Genomic DNA, 12,697 nt, shown 5'->3' on the forward strand with positions numbered 1-12,697 from the left:
TCAGTTACTTGTACATATAATAACTGATATAATTTATTATATAGTACACTTATTCGCAGTTATAATATGTTAAATAGTAATACATCACAGTGTAACACATATTCCCTGAGCATTTAATTATTGCTACTTTTTCTTCCCTTTCTCGGATAGGTACTTATGACCACTACCTTGTAATCAGGAGAATCTTAAGCTAACAATGGGTTCTTTGTTCAGGGGTAGGCGAAAAAACCTCAGTGACTAATTTTTAAGGAAAAATGCATACCCTGCCAGTGTTTAAACACTCGACAATGCATTAGCATCTGATCAGAGGACTGTATTATAGTTGTATAACAATATAACATGTATTGTCATATATAATTTAATAAAATAAACACAATAAAAATAAAAAGACAAAAAATGTCCAACAATGTTAACGTCTATGGTCTTGATGGACTGAGTTGTATAGTTTTGGGAAGGTCCATGTCAGACTCTTCAGCTCTGCTTGTTGTGTTAGGTTCGAGTTCCAGGATTCAAAGTCAATGACTGAAATAGTGACAATGTGAAATGTCGATACTAAAAATTAAGTATGCACGATAACTGTCTGACGCATAGCATTCATAGACAGATAGTGTTCACATGCAGTACTACCGAGTTGTAGTCAGTTCTGGACTAGTATCCACAATGTATTTTGGTATGGTCTTGCGCTGAAGCTATGTGTCTTGATTCAGTATTACATTTGCATAGGCTAACAGATGTTCAGTTGGTCGAAGTAGTTCTTCCATAGTGTTCCATTGTTTCAGATCTAAAGATGCTAGCGATGCGAATGCTAGCGGAGGTAATGGCTGCAGACAGGAAGACACTGCCAACACCGGAAATGCGTTTATCATCCCCGAGCACGACGTGAGGAGAGGCTTCAGGAGAGTGTACACTAGGAAAGCAGCAGAACCAGATGACATCTCAGATCGAGTCCTCTCTTTATCTCAGTTGGTGATCCCTACATGCTTCAAAGAGTCCATTAATGTTCCTGTTCCAAAGAAACCCCATCCTGCTTCTCTCAATGACTATCACCTTAGTAGTGATGAAGTGCTTTGAATGGCTGGTCAGAGACTTCATTATCTCTTTACTACCCGACACACTGGACCCATTACAGTTTGCATACCGCCCGAACCGCTTTACAGATGATGCCATCTCTTATCTTTTCCATAAATCACTCACTCACCTGGACACTCGGAAGGGGAATTATGTTAAAATTCTCTTCATCAACTACAGCTCAGCATTTAATACCATAATTCCTTCCACACTCACCACCAAGCTGGAGCACCTGGGACTCAGGTCATCTCTGTGTCAGTCGATCTCCAACCTCCTATCTGGCAGACCACAGGCAGTAAGGATGGGCAGACATGTCTCAGCCTCCCTAACTCTCACTACTGGAGCCCCCCAGGATTGTGTTCTGAGCCCCCTGCTGTACTCATTGTAGACCTATGACTGTGTAGCCACTATGAACTCCTGATCTCTGACAACGACGAGACAGCCTACCTGGAGGAGGTTGAAAATCTGGAGAGCTGATGCCAGAAGAACAATCTCCTCCTGAACGTCAGCAAGACATAGGAGTTGAAAGTGGACTTTAGTACAAATCAGGAGAAGAACTACAGTACCAGACCCCCGTCATCAACAGGAGCCCAGTGGAGAGAGTGGACAGCTTCCGATACCTCGGTGGTCACATCACGCAGGACCTGTCATGGTCCTGTCACATCAACACTGTGAAAAAGGCCCGGCAGCCGACCACCTCAGGCGCTTGTTAGATTTTAGACTGCCAGGAACTTTTACTCCTGCACCATAGAGAGCATCCTGACGGGAAACATCTTAACCTGGTTCGGGAATGCACCATGCAGGACAGACGAGCTCTACAGAGGGTGGTGTGTTCAGCTGAGCGCATCATCCGCACCGAGCTCCCTGATCTGCACTCGATCTACAGCAAGCAGTGCTGGACGAAGACCAGGAAGATTGTGAAGGACCTCAGCCACCCCAGCAATTGACTGTTCTCTCTGTTGCGGTCAGGAAAGTGCTTCCGCTCCCTGAAGGCCAACACAGAGAGACTGAGGAGGAGCTTCAATCATCTCCGCGTTTTTGCAATACTGCAGAGAAATAGACACTCATGGACATTGCAAATTTGCACACACATTGCACATTTGCACACTTTCTGGACAGTCCCATTCATTTCCATTTTTATTTCTATTTGCACATTTCTGAACATTTTCATTCATTTCCACTTTTTATTTGCATTAACATTTACATTTAGTCATTTGGCAGACTTACATTTTTATTTCATTATACATCTGAGCAGTTGAGGGGTAAGGGCCTTGCTCAAGAGCCCAACAGTGGCAACTTGGTGGTTGTGGGGTTTGAACCTGGGATCTTCCGAACCATAGTCCAATGCCTTAACCACTGAGCCACCCCTCTTTCTTATTTCTTAATTCTTTTTTTTTTTTTTTTAAGGTCACAGGCGGCCACATAAGCATTTCATTGCATATCGTGAAATTAAAAAAGAAAATGTGTACTTACATTTACATTTTTATTTAACTTGTAACATATATTTATAAATTTACATAGAGTTAACACATTTTATTATCTATTTATTTATTGAGTATTTTACTCTTCTAGGTTTGGAAATATAGTTGTTTCTAGGTTGGGTACATCATAGAGTTGGGTTTCATGGGATGTGTTCTGTGGGAGGTACCTTTCATTCTATTTCTGCTTCTTGTACTATCCTGCCGACATTTCGTATTGCCCAAATAGTATCTTTATGACTTTACTAATAAGTCCTCTCATTATGGGTATGACGCAGCAGATAATTACTGACATGGCAAGCAGTATAATTCCTATCAAAGTACCATTTCTTGCCAGAGAATCTATCCAATTGGTGAAACCCAAAACATGGCATTCCAAAATGTGGCATTATTTCCTTGCACAAAAATCTTGCCACTGTATTTGTGTTTGCTGAAGTGATTTCCTTTACTTATTAACCATATACGTTTCACAATCTCTTAACACAAATATTCTTATGCATTCTCATACATAATACAAATCACAAATTCACAATCGCAAATCATCACTACCTCTTCTAATTTTAAAATTAATATATGTTTGTCTGTTCTTAAAAGAGAAAGTCTCTTTTTACACTCTGTCTCAGTCACCACAGGACCAAAAACTCTGCACTCTGTGTGTATGGGTCATTCTTGGTTAAGACTTCACATAGATTTCCTTCTACCTGTATATTTCTTACTTCCTTAATTTGGCGTGCAGGTGTCTTCTTTATTGTAACGAGCGGATCAAAGCCTCTTGGACAGAGGTCTTCTGGATATTTTATACCTAATTGTAGGCCAATAAAATTCTCCAAGCAACTTAAACCTGAAAGCCCATTTTAAAATGGACAATTTTGTAATTGTAACGTTGAGAAACTTTGAAGTAAAACATTTGCATCTTTGTCACTTTTGTCTCAGTACAGTGAAAAAGGCTACAGAGGGTCTTGGTCACATGTAAATAAAAAAAATAAGGAGCACATTGCATCTGAAAGCTTTAAAAGCTGTAGAAACACACCAAACCTGAATTACTTCCATCACTGAGGCTTAGCAACTCCTCCCTAAAAGACATTCTGCAGCATCATTGGTATAATTTTAAACCCCAAGCATTTAACTTACAATTTGGTAGCCAGCTCCCCCTCTTTCAGACACTTTCAGCTGCAAACAACTGACCACTTGTGCAATACAATCTTGTGCATCAGTATTTGTTTCACACCTCAACTCAAACCAGTATAATAAATGTAAACAAAAGTTACCCCACAAATGCATATATTAAGTTGTTTCCATATTGCCGTGACCATTCGAGCAAGTTTTTAAATACTGGCAAAACCCATTACCATTTGATTCAAGAAGAGACATTTAAAGAAAACCAAGTCAAAATATGCACTCCATTTATTAAGAAATATTCAGACAAGCATTAAGGCAACAAAAAGCACCTTAATCAAAGTTCACTGGGTTACTGGCCACTTCTTGCCATAGCTGCTTAACTGGGGTAAAGCACCCTGGAAAGTAATACCTGCAATGTTTTGTGGGGCACCTTGAGGAGTAGAACCAGACCAACTCCAAGCCTGTGCTGTATTGGGTTGAAACATCAGGTTCTGGAATCTGGCAAGTTGGTTTGTGGGGACTACAGACTGAGAAGAGGATGAAATGTTCTGGCTCTGTGCTGCCAGAGACCCAAAGGTTGGACCCTGGTACCATGCTGAAGCACTAGAGGACTGAGCTTGAGAAGGTGAAGGCTCACTTGCAGAAGCCACTGTTGTGGAACTGGGCTGAAATGACGGCTGGGACAGAATTCCAGATATCTGGTTTGTAGCCACAGATGGGAAGTATGATGGAAAGCTTTGATCCTGTAAATTGTACCTGTTTAAGGCTTGCCCTTGATACAGCATAGGACCCAAGGATGGCAAAAGAGCAGTAGAGTCAGACTGGCCTGCCAAAATCTGTGTTGTGCTAGGCTGGTATAATGATGGGGCCTGGAATCCAGACACTTGGGAAGATGGAATCTTACTCTGCAAAAAGGTGTTCCAGGGAGAGGTTTGACTTGGATATGAAACTGGATTTCCCAAGGACTGAATCTGAGCAATATGAGTATCTCCTGGCAAAACCCATGTTGCACTTGGCCAGTATGATGTCTGGTTCTGAAATCCAGAAATCTGGCTTGAGGAGGGTACAGACTGCAAGGAGGCTGTAATGCTCTGGTCCTGTGAAGTATTTGGTAAGCCTTCAGCTGGTACTTGATGCATTGTAGTAACACCTGAGCTCTGAGATTGAGGGGTAAAAGCAGACGAGCTTGGAGCAAGTTGTATGGTACTAGACAAGTATGTGGTCTGGTTCTGAATTCCAGATATTTGGTTCAGGGCAGCAACAGACTGGAAGGAGGATGGGGTTCTTTGGTACTGTGATGTTAGATTGATGTTAGAGGTTAGACCTTGATAAAGTGGTGAGTCACCCATAGACTGAGCCTGAGATGCAGCAGGCTGACTTGTGGAACTAGGCTGTTGTAACGCAGGCTGAAAACCAGACATTTGAGAAGATGGAATCAGCTTACCCAACAAAGTGGTGTACCAACCAGGTGTCGGACTTGAACACAAAAGTGAATTTCCCAAGGATTGAGCTGGAGCAAGAGCAGACTGCTCTGTCAAAACCTGAGTTGTGGTGGTGGGCTGGAATGATGACTGGGTTTGTGATGACGTTATTTGGCTTGAGGTGTCCATAGACTGGGAGGAGGATGGAATGCTCTGGTCTTGTGAAATGCTGGACATGCCTGAGGTTTGCCCTTGAAACAGCTGTGAAGCACTTGAGCTCTGAGGAAGAGAGATAGTCTGGCTTGAAGAAACTGGTGTGTTAGGCCAGTAAGTGTTCTGGAATCCAGATATTTGTTTTGTGGTGACTATAGGCTGAGAGGAGGGCAGAATGTTTTGACTCGGGGAAGTCAGATACCTGCCGGAAGTTAGAGCCTGATACAGTGTTGAATCACCCATGGACTGAGATGAGACAGACTGACCAGGCATAACCTGCGTTGTAGTGCTTGGCTGGTATGATGACTGGGCTTGGAATCCAGAGAATTGTGAAGGGGATGGAATCTGACCCTGTAAAATAGTGTACCAGCCAGAGGTCTGAGGTGGATATGAAGCTTGTAAGGATTTATCCTGAGCAATAGCAGACTGCTCTGTCAAAACCCGAGTTGTGGTGCTAGGCTGGAATGATGACTGGGTTTGTGATGAAGTAACCTGGCTTGAGATGTCCATAGACTGGAAGGAGGATGGAATGCTCTGGTCTTGTGAAATGCTGGACATGCCTGAGGTTTGCCCTTGAAACAGCTGTGAGGCACTTGAGCTCTGAGGGAGAGATATACTCTGGCTTGAAGAAACTGGTGTGTTAGGAAAGTAAGTGTTCTGGAATCCAGATATTTGGTTTGTGGTGGGCACAGGCTGGGGGGAGGGTGGAATGTTTTGACCCAGGGAAGTCAGATACCTGCCAGAAGTTAGACCTTGATACAATCCTGAAGCACCCATAGACTGAACAGGAGAAGCAGATTGACCAGGTAACACCTGTGTTGCAGTACTTGGCTGGAATGGTTGCACCTGCAACCCAGAAGAGGATGGCATTATCCGACCCTGTAAAACACTGTACCATTTAGCATTCCCTGAAGATTCAGTCACATAGCTGCCTTGAGACACAGACATGGAATCAGACTGGTTTGCTGTAGTCCATGTTGTGTTAGCCCAGGATGGTGTCTGATTCTTGATGCCAGAGATTTGATTTGTGTTGACCACAGACTGGGAGAACAGTGGATTGCTCTGGTTCTGTGAACTGCTGTACCTGCTGGAGCCTTGCATTTGATACTGTGTTAAAGCATCCAAGGGCTGCAATGGGGCAATAGAAGCAGATGGGCCTTCCAAACCCTGTGTTGGGCTAGAGGGAATTAACGAGCCTGTCTGGACTCCAGAAACTTGGGAAGATGGAATCATCTTACCCAGTAAAATGGTGTACCAGCCAGAGGTCTGGGGTAGATTCGAAGCTGAAGCTTGAAAGGATTGATCCTGAGCAGCAGACTGGCCTGACAAAACTTGTGCTGTAGTGCTAGGTTGGAAAGATTGGGGCTGAGCATCAGTGATCTGGCTTGTGGTGGCCACAGACTGGGAGGATGGAATGCTCTGATCTGGTGAAGCCAGATACCTGCCAGAAGTTAGAGCTTGATACAATGCTGAAGCACCCATAGACTGAACAGGAGAAGCAGATTGACCAGGTAACACCTGTGTTGCAGTGCTTGGCTGGTATGACTGAGCCTGGAATCCAGAGACTTGTGAAGGAATCTGACCCTGTGAAATTGTGTACCAGCCAGATGCCTGAACTGGATAGGCAGCCAAAGCCTGCAAGGATTGATCCTGAGAAATAGCAGACTGTCCTGTCAAAGCCTGTGTTGTAGTACTAGGCTGGAAAGATTGGGCCTGAGCATCAGTGATCTGGCTTGTGGTGGCCACAGACTGGGAAGATAGAATGCTCTGACCGAGCGAAGCCAGATACCTGCCAGAAGTTAGACCTTGATACAAAGATGAACCACCTATAGGCTGAGATGGCAAATCAGACTGGCCCAACAAAAGCTGTGTTGTGGTGCTAGGCTGGAAGGATGACTGGGTTTGTGATGAAGTTATCTGGCTTGAGGTGTCCATAGACTGGGGGAAGGATGGAATGCTCTGGTCCTGTGAAATGCTGGACATGCCTGAGGTTTGCCCTTGAAACAGCTGTGAAGCACTTGAGCTCTGAGGAAGAGAGATAGTCTGGCTTGAAGAAACTGGTGTGTTAGGCCAGTAAGTGTTCTGGAATCCAGATATTTGGTTTGTGGTGGCCACAGGCTGGGGGGAGGGTGGAATGCCCTGACCCAGAGAAGCCAGATACCTGCCAGAAGTTAGACCTTGATACAAATTTAAAGCACCCATAGACTGAGACGGCAAAGCAGACTGGCCTGCCAAAACCTGTGTTGGGATGTTGGGCTGGTATGACTGGGTCGGGTTTGTTGCGACTACAGACTGGGAGGAGGGAATGCTTTGGTCTTGTGAAACATGCCAGCTTAAAGCTTGACCTTGATATGGTGTTGAAGCACTTGGACCCTGTGCCTGAAAGGCAGAAGCAGACTGGCCTGCAGAGAATTGTGTTGGGGAGCTCGGTTGGTATAACTGGGTCTGAAATCCTAGCACTTGGGAAGAGGATGGACTTTGAAATCCAGGCAGATTTTTTCCTGGCCAATGCTGAGATGGCAAAGGGCCACAGTTACCAGGCTTAATGAACTCATTCCAATAAAATCCTGAAGACTGAGATGAATTAGGCTGGTGGCTAATAGCAGCTTGACCATAAGCATTTAGTATTTGTTTGATATGAGCAACACCACCAGAAGACTGAACAAAACTAGAGTCACGTTGAGCAGGTGGGACTTCCGAAGTAAGCACAGCATTTCCAAAGTTTCCACTGCCATCATTTCCATTTGGACCTTTTCTGGAAGGTAGCTCAAGTTGACCAGGTGTAGCAAGTTGAAAAATTTGGCCCCATGTAACATTAGAACGTCCAGCTTGCCAATCAAGGATAGATGTTCTATTCCACACTGTTGGATTTAAAGAAACATTTTTAGACTATAGTAAACTACAATCAGACATGGCTTACATGTAAGATATTTAAAAATTCTTACCATTAAATCCATTTGTAGATCCACAAAAAACTAACGCAATGGAAAGCAAATAGAACCTGAAAAAAAAAAACCAAAACACTTGAAAAACAGACTTAAAAAGAAAAAACAAAAAATAAACTGAATACATACCTCATCATTGCCCATAACATCTCTCAAAGATTGCTTAACAGCAGGAGCTCTGATTAAAAACAGAGCTGCTACACTACACCCAAATACTAAAACTAGCACCAACTCCAGCACGCTGATTATATAATGAGTAGCACCTGGTCACATGTCCACTCAGAACCATAATTAAGTCTCTCCAGGGTCCTAAACAAGCTTGGTTAACTTTACTGCTTAATGGTACCCTTATCTGTTTTCTTTAGTCCCTTTAAAGGACTTTCATTTGTTACTTTTCAAATTCAAATTTTATTTGTCACATACACAAACATACACAGTACGAAATGTAGTGAAATGCTTATACGACTGCCATTGACCCTAAAAGAGAATTAAAGTTTACAAATAAGAAATAAATATGAATAAAAGAAATACGATAGAAATTAAATAGAAAAAATTAAATTAAACTAGAAAAAATAGAACTAAAAATAAAAATAGAAATGTGCTAGGAAAAATAGAACTAAAAATAGAAATATGATGTACATAAAAATAGAAATATACTGTGCAAATTGAAATATACTGTACTGGGTGTGCAAATATGCATAGAACCAAAGTGTCTTTGTGCAGAGGGTATTGAAGTGTCTTTGTGCACTGGTCCAGGATGTAGACGTAAACATGTAGTGTAGTTGTGAAGGTAGGTGTGCAAAGTTATTAAAGTGTCTTTGTGCAATGGTCCAGGTTGTAAACGTACAACATGTAGTGTAGATATGAAGGAAGATGTGCGTGTCATTGTCCATAGTGTTCATGGGTGTAAAAATATAGATTTGATCAAATGATTTGAAAAATTTATAGATTTGATCAATTATGAAAAGATTGTGTTAGTTCTGCATAGTGGTGTGGTTGTGGTTGAGAGACCTTATCGCCTGCGGGAAGAAGCTCCTCCTCAGTCTCTCTGTGTTGGCCTTCAGGGAGCGGAATCGCTTCCCAGACCGCAACAGAGTAAACAGTCCGTTATTGGGGTGGCTGAGGTCCTTCACGATCTTCCAGGCCCTGGTCAAGCACCGCTTGCTGTAGATCGAGTGCAGGTCAGGGAGCTCGATGCGGATGATGCGCTCAGCTGATCACACCACCCTCTGTAGAGCTCGTCTGTCCTGCATGGTGCTGTTCCCGAACCAGGTCGTGATATTTCCCGTCAGGATGCTCTCTATGGTGCAGGAGTAGAAATTCCTGAGCACCTTGGAGGGCAGTCTAAAGTCTCTCAAGCGTCTGAGGTGGTAGAGACGCTGCCGGGCCTTTTTTACCACGGTGTTGATGTGACAGGACCATGCCAGGTCCTGCGTGATGTGAACACCGAGGTATCTGAAGCTGTCCACTCTCTCCACTGGGCTCCTGTTGATGACGGGGGTCTGGTAGTTCCTCACCTGCTTTGTACTGAAGTCCACTATCAGCTCCTTTGTCTTACTGACGTTCAGGAGGAGATTGTTTCTCTGGCTCCAGTTCTCCAGATTTCCAACCTCCTCCAGGTAGGCTGTCTCATCGTTGTTCGTGATCAGGCCCACCACAACAGTGTCGTCAGCAAACTTGATGATGGTGGTGGAGCTGGTAGTGGCCACGCAGTCGTGGGTGTACAGAGAGTACAGCAGGGGGCTCAGAACACAACCCTGGGAGGCTCCAGTGCTGAGAGTGAGGGAGGCTGAGACATGTCCGCCCATCCTTACTGCCTGTGGTCTGCCAGTCAGAAAATTGGAGATCCACTGACACATTGATGAGCTGAGTCCCAGGTGCTCCAGCTTGGTGGTGAGTGTGGAGGGAATTATGGTATTAAATGCAGAACTGTAAACATAATTCCCCCTCCGAGTGTCCAGGTGAGTGAGAGATGTATGGAGGAGATGAGAGATTGCATTATCCGTGGAACGGTTTGGACGATAAGCAAACTGTAGTGGGTCCAGTGTGTCTGGTAGTGAAGAGATGATGAAGTCTCTGACCAGGCGTTCAAAGCACTTCATCACTACTGAGGTGAGGGCTACAGGGCGATAGTCATTAAGAGAAGCAGGATGAGGTTTCTTTGGGACAGGAACAATAATGGACTCTTTAAAGCATGCAGGGATAACCGACTGAGATAAAGAGATGTTGAATATCTCAGTGAACACAGGTGCTAGCTGGTCTGCGCATGTCTACTTTATGCTCCATGCACCATCGGTACTTTCACTACTTTAACCCAGGAAATAACTTGTTTATATTGTATTTGTACCCCATTTTGTTATACTGCTTTATATTGCTCTTTATAATGTCACTTTAATCAACTAAAATAAGCACACTTGCACTATTCCTATTGCACTGTTCCGTTTTTCTCCATATCAGCCTTCTGTGTTGTTAACTGTCCCTTTTTGCAGGACAGTAACTCAATTACCTCACCTCTGTTGTTTTTTTTCCAAGTTTGTGTTATTTTTTTTCTTTCAATTTAGGTTATTTGTAACGAGGATGAGAGAAACGTAATTTCAATTCTCTATATATATATGCACTGTACATGTAGCAGAATTGACAAAGTTGACTTTGACTTTGACTAAAGGTAATGGAAAACTAAACCTTGGCTACAGGCAACTGGCTATCATAAGTTCACTCAAATGTAACTTTTATTTTATTTTTAACCTTTGAGTCCTAACATGTGACATATGAGACATGGTTTAATGGATTACAATAGATTAGGGGAACGGAAGTTCGTTCCTAGAGAGCAGTAATCCTGCAGAGTTCAGCTCCAACCCTAATCAAACACACCTGAACAAGCTAATCATGTCTTGAGGATTACTAAGGCTAATGGCAGGGAAGTTTATTTATTTTTTTTTGTAAGGGCCGGAGCTGAAATCTGCAGTACAGCGGCTCTCTAGGACTGAACATGTCTACCCCTGCAATAGAGGATCAGCTCAGTGCAGTAACATGCTTTTTGTTTTGAAATTTTATATACTCTAGACTTGCACTTTAAATACTTCCTCTTAAATTATTTTACTATATTATATTTATCTAGTATCTGTATACATATCTATAGGTTAGCATTTTTTTTATTTGGTTAATAAGAGGTTGTAATTTTGTATAAAACAGAAAATTATATACTAGGTCAGTCGGGGGAGATATACCATATACAGTACGTATGAAAATCCTCTAAATTAGTTTTTCTTTGATATTGGTGCCTATGGCTCACTACTTGTCTCTATGCTAGCAATCTAAATTTGCAGCTGGATCAACAATGTAAACTTATATACTGTATAATATAAACTTAATACTGTAAATTCACTTTGCAACTAAAAAGTTTGTAAATGTTAGTCGGAGTCTGTAATATTTTGAATAAAAAAAACGACTTGCAAGAGTTTATAATGTAATCAGGAGCTCTAGCTTCATCGCCATGGTGTGTGAACTAACTCTGGTTGTTGTCAGGGAACCCCTGAAGGGTGCTCTGTACTAGAGGACTATTTTATGTTTTTCCTGCCTTTGGGACTTTTGAGTTTATATTATGTCTTAATGTCTTATTCTTTATAATAGCTTCACAGGTGTGTTCAGTTTGGCGTGTTGATTAGTGTCATTATTTAACCCTTAGGTTTTCAGGTTGTCTTTGTCTTGTGACTATGTGTAAATTGGTCAGTTTGTCCCCTGTTTGAGCTGGCGCTGGCGAAATTGTTTTGGTTTTGCTCTTGCTCTGAAACTAGCCATTTAGTTTAGCCAAATTTAGTCCCTGTCAAAGTCAATCAGGTCCTTACTCTTGCCTGTTTTATCTGCTACCAATACCTAAGCTTCGAGAACTGATTGTTCATTTGCTTCTATAGCTCCAAAATTCATTCTTCCTATTACATGAGGTACATCCATTCAGGTTAAAATGCAGAAAGAGGCCGTTTATTATTACCAAATGTTACATTTAAGCACTTAACAGATGCCCTTATCCAGAGCAACTTACTTAAAAAAAAAAAAAAAAAAAAAATATATATATATATATATATATATATATACACTCAGCAAAAAAAGAAACGTCCTCTGACTTTCAACTCTTTTTACTTTCAGTAAACTTAATGTGTAAATATTTGTATGAACACTAAAAGAGTCAACACCATAAGACATAAACTAAAAATGTTTCACAATGTGTCCCTGAATGAAGGGAGGCTCAAAATCAAAAGTACCAGTCAGTATCTGGTGTGGCCACCAGCTGCTTGAAGTACTGCAGTGCATCTCCTCCTCATGGACTGCCTATTGCGGACACTGATGGAGGGATTGTGTGTTCCTGGTGTGACTCGGGCAGTTGTTGTGGCCATCCTGTACCTGTCACGCAGGTGTGATATTCGGATGTACCGATCCTGTGCAGGTGTTGTTACAC

At 42.4% G+C, this 12,697-nt stretch overlaps 1 protein-coding gene across 1 annotated transcript; it reads right to left on the reverse strand.

Annotated features, from left to right (window-relative positions):
- Window positions 1-3,932: 3,932 nt before the first annotated feature.
- Window positions 3,933-8,393, reverse strand: LOC128545707 (mucin-17-like). Its single transcript, XM_053516238.1, has 3 exons — window positions 8,374-8,393; window positions 8,245-8,300; window positions 3,933-8,160 (listed from the first exon to the last, which is right to left on the reverse strand). The coding sequence occupies exons 1-3, from the start codon at window positions 8,391-8,393 to the stop codon at window positions 4,007-4,009; spliced, it is 4,230 nt and encodes a 1,409-aa protein (XP_053372213.1). The 3' UTR covers window positions 3,933-4,006.
- Window positions 8,394-12,697: the final 4,304 nt, after the last annotated feature.

The sequence above is a fragment of the Clarias gariepinus genome, chromosome 17, assembly GCF_024256425.1.
Source record: "Clarias gariepinus isolate MV-2021 ecotype Netherlands chromosome 17, CGAR_prim_01v2, whole genome shotgun sequence".
In the NCBI taxonomy this organism is placed as follows: domain Eukaryota; kingdom Metazoa; phylum Chordata; class Actinopteri; order Siluriformes; family Clariidae; genus Clarias; species Clarias gariepinus.